The sequence below is a fragment of the Chrysochloris asiatica genome, unplaced genomic scaffold (assembly GCF_000296735.1).
Source record: "Chrysochloris asiatica unplaced genomic scaffold, ChrAsi1.0 scaffold00034, whole genome shotgun sequence".
NCBI classification, from domain to species: domain Eukaryota; kingdom Metazoa; phylum Chordata; class Mammalia; order Afrosoricida; family Chrysochloridae; genus Chrysochloris; species Chrysochloris asiatica.
The window spans coordinates 20332482-20341250 of NW_006408552.1; the positions used below are offsets into that span (position 1 = coordinate 20332482).

The 8769-nt window shown below is 40.3% G+C and overlaps 1 protein-coding gene across 2 annotated transcripts in view; it reads left to right on the forward strand.

Annotated features, from left to right (window-relative positions):
• LCMT1 (leucine carboxyl methyltransferase 1) overlaps positions 1-7683 on the forward strand; it is an 85776-nt gene extending 78093 nt beyond the window's left edge. For both annotated transcript variants that reach the window (XM_006859805.1, XM_006859804.1), the window contains 2 exons: positions 5846-5943; positions 7661-7683. In XM_006859805.1, coding sequence (XP_006859867.1) covers positions 5846-5943; positions 7661-7683 — 121 coding nt within the window. The remainder of the gene's footprint in view (positions 1-5845; positions 5944-7660) is intronic.
• Positions 7684-8769: the final 1086 nt, after the last annotated feature.

Genomic DNA, 8769 nt, shown 5'->3' on the forward strand with positions numbered 1-8769 from the left:
AGTGGCAGCATCAATGGGCTCAAGCATGGCAACAATAGTGAGGTTGGCCCAGGATCAGGCAGTGTTTCGTTCTGCTGTGCATAACGTCGCTATGAGGTGGTACTGACTCAATAGCACCTAATATACAACAACAACCTGAATTCAGAGACTATTTCAAGAACAGATTTGGTGCATTAGACACTAATTACCGGAGACCAGGAGAGTTGTGGTATGACATCAAGAGCATCAAACATGAAGAAAGCAAAAGGTCATTAAAAACACAGGAAAGAAAGAAAAAGTCAAAATGGATGCTGGAAGAGAGGCTGAAACTTGCCTTTGAACACAGAGAAACTAAAGCGAGTAGAAGAAATGATGACGTAAAAGCGAGTAGAAGTGAAGTAAAAACAGAAAGTTTCAAAGAGCAACTCGAGAAGGAAAAGTATTATAATAAAATATGCAAAGACCTGGAGTTAGAAAATCAAAAGGGAAGAGCATACTCAACCTTTCTCAAGCTAAAAGAACTGAAGGAAAAATTCAAACCTTGGTTTGCAATATTGAAGGATTCCATGGGGAGAATATTGAATTATGCAGGACTCATCAAAAGAAGATGGAAGGAATACAGAGTCACTGTATCAGAAAAAATTGGTCGTTGTTCAGTCTTTTCAACAGGTAGCATATGGTCAAGAACTGATAGTATTGAAGAAGCACGAGCTGCAATGAGCAACAAACTGACTCATCGTTGGACACCCTCAGTCATCTATACCAAGAAAGTTGGAAGCCAGCTACCTGACAAACTGATTGGAAGAGATCCATATTTGTGTAGAAAGGTGACCCAATGGATTGTAGAAACCATCAAGCAATATCATTAATATTACATACAAGTAAAATTTTGCTGAAGTTAATTCAAAACAGGTTGCAGCAGTACATCGTCTGTGAGCTTTCAGAAATTCAAGCTAGATTCAGAAAAGGATATGGAATGAGGGATATCATTGCTGATATCATACGAATCTTGGCTGGAAGCAAAGATTACCAGACAGACGTTTACTTTACTGATTGTGCAAAGCCATTTATTTGACTGTGTGGATTGTAACAAAGGATGAATAACGTTGGAAAGAATGGGTATTACAGAATGCTTGCTTGTTTTTGTGAAGAACCTATGCGAAGACGAAGAGGCACTTGTTTGAACATAGTACAGGTGTACTAAATGGTTTAAAATCACAAGCTTGTGCCAGGATTGTATCCTTTCACCCTATTTATTCAATCTGTATGCTGAGCAGATAATCCAAGAAGTCCGATTATATGGAGAAAAATGTGTCATCAAGATTGGAGGATGACTCATTCACAACCATGCCAATGAAACAACCTTGGTTTCTGGGTGGCCTTCTCTAAAGACTGGTTCCTCCTAACTATGTCAAAAGTACAAAAAGGAAAACCGCCAAAGAGATGGATTAACATAGTGACAACCACAGTGGGCTCAAAGTGTTGACAAACAATTGTGAGGGTGCTGCAAAACCGGGCAGTGTTTCCTTCGTTTGTACATAGGGGCTCCTTGAGTCAGATCAACTGGGTGACCCATAACAACGAGGATCGCCAAGGTTTTAAATGAAAACAAAGAACTAATGTTGGCAAGAGTCTAAGGAAATTGAAACCCTTGCCCATTGCTGGAGAAGCTCTGGTAGCATAGTGAATTGAGCTGCTAAACACAAGGGCAGCAGTTTGAATCTACTACCTGCTCCTCAGGAAAAAGATTAGGCTTTCTGTTCCCATAAAGATTCATAGCCTCAGAAACTCTATAGGGTCACTGTGAGTTGGAACTGGCTCAGACACGCAACCACCACCACCCATTGCTGGTGGGAATGTAAAATGGTATAACCATTGTAGAAAACAGGTGGCATTTCCTCAGAAAACTAAATACAGGACTGCCATATGACCCAGCAGTTCCACGCCTAGGTATATATGCACACAGAATTTGTAAGCAGAGATTCTAAGGGAGACTTGTACACCAGTGTTTATTGTAGCACTCTTCACAGTAACAAAAAGGTAGTAACACCGTAAATGCCCATTAACAGATAATGGAGAAACACAATGTGGTACACACATACATCCCTGGCCAGTAAGAGAAGTAAAGTCATGATGCATGCTATTAGTCAGATAGAGCTTGAAGACATTAGGCAAACTGAAATTAATCAGCTTATCACAAAAGGATTATATGACCTCATTTATATAAAAAGATAAGCATAGGCAAATACATAGAAATTGAAGTTAATTAGTGATTGTTGTTGTTGTTAAGTGCCATCAAGTCAGTTCTGACTCATAATGACCCTGTCTAGGGTTTCCAAGGAGCAGCTGGTAGTTTTGAACCACCAACCTTGCAGTTCAGCTGACCTTGAGGTCCAGTGCATTATCCTGCCACACCACACCAGGACTCCAGAGACAAAAGCGAGGGGTAACGGAGGAGTCATTGCTTGTAGAGCACTGAGTTTCAATTTAAGGTAATGAAGAATCACATTTGGGATCAAACTGACAATAGCAACTCACAATATTACACAGTACACTTAGGGGCCAACGCGTTTATGTTCATGAGCGAGGCAACATTTGGAAAAGGAGGGTGAGAATGGTTGCGTAATGTGGAATCTGTAATCAGTGTTACTGAATTAATTGTACATGTAGAAATGATGGAATTGGTGTATGTTCTGCTTTGTATATTTTCAGTGACAAAAAATAATAAAAAAAAGTTTTAATGTATAGAAAAAATGATTGAAATAATACCCTAAAAGCTGGGTAGTTAATTATAGTTTTATTGTTGTTTTAAATTTTTGTTTTGTGTTATTTTAATTTCCCGGTTGTAAAAAAACCAAAAACCTGGAAGGCTCTCAGCAGTATGTATGTATCTGGGACCAGCGCTAGCGTACCATCACAGTCAATGGTTTTGTGCATTCCGCTTTCCTTTGGGGACCTCAATATGTTGTGTTTTGTCTCTTTCAAGCTAATGAGAAGAATTTTTTAAATTGTTGCCCCATAAAGATTTGAGAAAATATTGTTTCCTTGTGATCAGGTCAACACTTTTCTGGATTCTTCTAGAAATGTCCTTTCCCACAGGCTGGTTTTCATTTGCTATAAATCAAGATGATGGTTTTGAATCACCATAGTGCTGTCTCTATTGAAAACGGTGTAGCCACTCTTCTAGATATCAAGGCCTGTAATTTACATAAGAATAAGAAAAGAAACTTCTATGCCGACATGTTGTACTGGGATTCCTGTATACAGTAACGTGTGACCCTCACAGGAGTGGGAAATGAAATAGAACTGGCTTTCTTTTGTCTGCCCTCGGCTGAAAAGCCCACCTAACTCTTAATTCCCATGTAGTTGGTATCTGCATTTGCCAAGGGCTTTTTACAGAAGAATATAAACTGTAGTGGTTACGAATCGGGCTGCTAACCTCAGGGTCAGCAGTTCGAAACTACCAGCTGTTCCATGGGAAAAAGATGAGGCTTTCTGCTCCCGTAACAGCCTTGGAAACCCTATGCAGGGTCCCTATGAGTCGGAACCGATTCCACGGCACATAACAACAACAACATGGAGTATAAAAAGAAGTCTAAGGCAAGTGTGTTCATATAACAAATACTGAGTTGCTACTATGTACCAGGTATTTTTCAAAGTAAAAGATGTGCCTGCCCTTGTAGAAGGCACATGCTAGCTTCACAACCAGTACTGCTAACCAAACTTGTGTGGCACTGTAGGGGAACCACTTCACAATCAGTACTGCTAAACACAAGATCGGCTGTTCAAACCCTCCAGCTGCTCCTTGGAAACCTTAGGCACGGTCGCTATGAGTTGGAACCAACTCCACAGCACTTAACAACAACAACAACTAAACTAGGTAATAACCATCATGAAGCCTTCAAATAATACTGCTGTTTTGTTCTTTGGTATTAGGAAATCTGTCTTGAACATCTTTCAACAAGATAGCATAGTTGGAAAGCAACCCTAGTGTTTTATGGATAGTCATTCTCAAGTCAGCTGTAGTCCGTGCCCTGTCTGTCAGGACAAAAATGAATGCACAAATCTAAAAACATACACAAGCATATGCATACATATAGTTACCCAAACAGGTGTACATGCAAGCACACACAGCCTGGACAGATGGAAATGCCAGACTATCTGCAGAGGCTGTTGTGAATTGTGGAAATGGATATCATTTTCTACTTCCCTCTACACTGTATAGAAATGCCTAAAATGCCCCACACAATGTGCATATATTTAAGTGATTTCTTAAAAAGTTTTTCGTGTTTGTACATGTTTTTCTGTGTGCACATATATTTAAAAGTTGACATTTAATTTAAAAAAGTCATCCAAACACATGATTAAAAACAAACAGAATAAGATAGTTGTTGTTGTTAAGTGTTGTTGAGTTGATTCCAACTTACAGCCCCTCTGTATAAGGTTTCCCAGGAAAAGCTAGTGGGACCTTTGATTAGCTGTCCAGTGCTTATCCTACAGCACCACACCAGGACTCCAAAGTACTATGTTGTTGTTGTTAAGTGCTGTTGAGTTGGTTCTGACTCATAGCGACCCTGTATAGTTTCCAGGGAGCGACTGGTGGATTTGGACTTATGATCTTACAGTTAGCAGTCCAGTGCTTATTCTACACAGTTACTACAGTACTCTGTAGATTAATATTATAGTTTTTGTCATTGTTAAATGCCATCAAGTAAGTTCTGACTCATAGCAACCCTGTGTAGAGTTTCCAGGGCTGTAAATCTTTACAGGAGCAGGAAGCCTCATCTTTCACCTGTTGAGTGGCCAGTGGTCTCACCCCGCTGACCTTGTTGTCCACAATCCAGTGTTACCCTTATTCTGTGCAATCACTGTGTTTCCATAGTATAAGTTTCGTGTGTATCTTCCAAAAGTAGCCTATTAATACAAAACCTTATGTGTCCCCCACTTGATAGTGACAAAGAAGTATAATATTGTATACATCACATGCTATGTAACTTGCTTTTTAAATTCCATACTATGTCTTGGAGATTGTTCCACATCAGTACATGTAAACCTACTACATTTTTCATGATTGCATGTTTTTGTTGTTTGTTGGTTTTTATCCTGTTGTTGTCAAGTGCCGTCCAGTCAGTGCCAACTAATAACAACCCTGTAGAGGGTGCCAAAGAGCACTTGGTGAATTTGAACTGCTGACCTTGCATTTCAAACCAGCCTGTTGGTCCAGGACGCCATCCTATTATGGATATGCTGTAATTTAGTCAGCCTTGATTGATACCACAGTGAAGTTACATCTTGGCGCGTATACAGGATAAATAATTAAAAGCAGAATTGCTGAGTCAGAGGGTGTACATGTTAAACTATGGTAGAGATGATCAAATTTCCTACTAAAGACATTGTACTATTTTGTAAGACAGGAGATACCTTTTTCCGTTTCTTTTTAAAATTTATATCAATCTGATGATCTTTATCAATCACAGACAGTTGAAAACTTCTTATATTTTTAATTTACATTTCTTTTTACATTTTAATTTACACGTTCTTTCCTTGTGAACTGGTCTTTTGCTTATCTTTTAATCATTAATTTAAATAGTTTTTTTTTCCTTATTGGAATTTCATCGCTCTGTATAGATCAAGAAAACCAACTCATTGCCATTCATGTTGTACTTGTTTCTTCATCATTTGTCTTGTGACTTTGTGTATGGTAGTTTTTCTTCTTCTCAATAAAAATAACTTAAAACAGAAACACTCCATAATATTTTGTCACCTGTTCCCTTGCACTTAGTATATCGTGAATGGAATGTCATGATTCATTATTAATCACATCAGTGTACAAATGAGCGCTGTTCTATTCTAACCCTGTCCGTAGGATAGAGTCGCTGGAATTCCTGGATGAAGTGGAACTTCTTGAACAACTCATGCAGCATTACTGCCTGTGTTGGGCAACCAAAGGAGGAAATGAACTAGGTGTGTGATTCTAGTTTTATGATTTGACCTACGAATGAGGTACTTTTCTTCTTCAAAGTATGTAAGACTCAAACATTAGACTCAGTAAGATCTGGAAGATCGTGCTTCGTGGAAGTAATGGAAATTCCGAAGTCGAAAAGCACAGGATTTCAGAATGGTTGACCCAGCATCTTACAATTTCTTATGCAAGTGTAGAGGGCCTGGGCCGAGTTACTCCAAGGGTTAGCTTTCATGCCCTCTTCTGCTGAATACCTCCTACTCCCGGGACATGAATTCCAAAGTGTGTTTTTGTTTATTTTTGAATTAGTATTTTAAATGCATTTATCTATGAACATATCCAGAGAATTAGCTGTTAAATCTGGGTTTTCGTAGCACAAAGCCAGAAGAATGATTTAGATATCCCCTGTGTAAAAAAACATACAAACAAACAAAAAAAACCTTTAGAGTTCTATTGTGATGTTTCCTCATTTGGAAGGTAATAGATCTTGAGAGTTTAAAATAATCTTTTTAATCAACTATCATCAGGTTTAGTAAATGTTCAAACATCTCTAACAAACCCAGGCATCTGTGGGTTGAATTGGCTCTGTAGGTTACACAATGAGTTGCTAACCACATGGTTTGCAGTTCAAATCCACCCTCTATTTCATGGGAAAAAAGATGAAAGTGTCTGCTCCTGCAGTTATTTACAGTCTTGGAAACCCTACATGCATTGCTATGAGTCGGAATCAACTCAATAACAGTGGGCTTGGTAGACTGGGGCATGGGGTGAGAACCTGTATCCACATCTTAGTGTTGCCTGTTACATTGGTCATGAAGCAATTTCTCCTTTACAACTGGCCCATGTTGTCCTTGATTCCCTTAGCTGTTTTCCTTTGGTTGGTGTCTCCCTAGCCAAGAGATGAGTACTTTCGATCCCAGGTCTGTTCTATAGTGTAGTTGTTGTTAAGTGCCGTTGAGTCAGTTCCAACCCATAGTGACCCTGTCTAGGGTTTCTGAGGAGCAACTGGTGAGCTTGAACTGCTGACTTTGCAGTTCAAATGACTTTGCAGTTTGGTGCATTAACACACCGCGCCACACCAGGACTCCTATAATGTAGTGGTGGTGGTGGTGGTTATGTGCTGTGGAGTCGGGTCCGACTCATAGCGACCCTGTACAGGGTTTCCCAGGCTGTAAATCTTTACGGGAGCAGAAAGCCTCATCTTTCTCCAGCAGAACAGCTGGTAGTTTCGAACTGCTGACCTTGAGGTTCGCAGCCCAATTCATAACCACTATGCTATTTAGTAGCCGCCCTTTAAGCTTCTTACAGATGTAATCCAAATGACATCTGACCTTATGTAAGTACCTGAGAGAAGCCAAAGAACTTGACAGAGACAAGGCTCTGTGTAAAAATGCCAGGTTGACATGAGTCCTCATGGGTTTATCATTCAGCTAGTTTAAAAATTTACTCAGTTGTGCAGTCCAGCACAAAAGTTTCTCTTTAATTTATTTTTATGTTGTTATTCTAGACTCCTGCTCTGTATAATGAGATTTCACAAGGAAACATGAGAGCTCGTTTTACAAAGCAGGAGTCTAGAAGAGCAGTGATCCAATATGTAACGGGTGCTCCAGAACCAATCCCCATGGGCATACAGCACGGTCACATGTCTCATCGGTCAGTTCTCTTTGCTCTGCACAATGAGGGTCTCTGTAACAGTATTTGTGGGTTTCCTCCCCTTAGGTTTGCAGGAGATCACTTACTAATCTGTTAAGAACTCATGCTGAGCCAGAAGCTAATGCCGCTCCCTTCAAGAGGAGATACGTACAGTATCCTAAGTGATGGCAGGCTTCGCCACCCCTGTCTCATCACACACTCTGAGAGACTTCATTTACTAGGTTTGTTGTACTATTTCCTATAGACTTACTATTGTTTAAATAAATCTCTGTTGCCACTTGCTTGTGTGTTGGACCTCTGTTAATTGTCTACTGCTCATTCTGCACTGCACTGGGCAGGCTGGGTCTACCTCTGTGTCACCTGAGGGATTTATTCCTTCCTGTGCCCTCATGTGTAGCATCCACCCTTGCTTCATGGAAGTAATGGAAATTCCAAAGTCGAAAAGCACAGGATTTCAGAATGGTTGACCCAGCATCTTACAATTTCTTATGCAAGTGTAGAGGGGTACTCGGGCGGAGCTACTCCAAGGGTTAGTTTTCATGCCCTCTTCTCCAGCATACCTCCTACTCCTGGGACATGAATTCCAAAGTGTGTTTTTGTTTATTTTTGAATTAGGTCTTTAAATGCATTTTCTTCATGAGTTTTTGCCATTTACTGCCTCTTTTGTTTATCTACCCACTCATTTTTAAAATCCTTGTAATAATTTCTGTCCACACTGCTCTTGTTTTTCTTAAGTGCCGTTGATTCGGTTCCAACTGGTAGCGGCCATGTATAGCGTTTCCAAGGAGCAAGAGGTGGGTTTGAACTGCTGACCTTGTGTCTAGCAGTCCAGTCCTGATCCTACAGCACCACACCAGGAGCCACACTACTAATTGAATCTGTGCTTTGGAAGGTCATCAGTGATGCGCAGCACCACAGCTCGTGCTTGTCTTTCTGAGTTCTTGTCTGTGTCAACTTCTCAGCAGCATGTGTAATGGACAGCCACCTCTCTCCATTTCAGTGTTTTCTCACTACCTTCTCTTTTGACGTCCAAGGTACCCCTCCTCTACCCTTACCAGCTTTTCCGTGTTCTCATCATCACTGGGGTAGCCATGCTCTGTCTGTTGTTTTCAGGGAGTTTTTTTCAACCCTTACAATTTCTCATACCAATCCCTCCTGTCCTACTGCCATCCTAA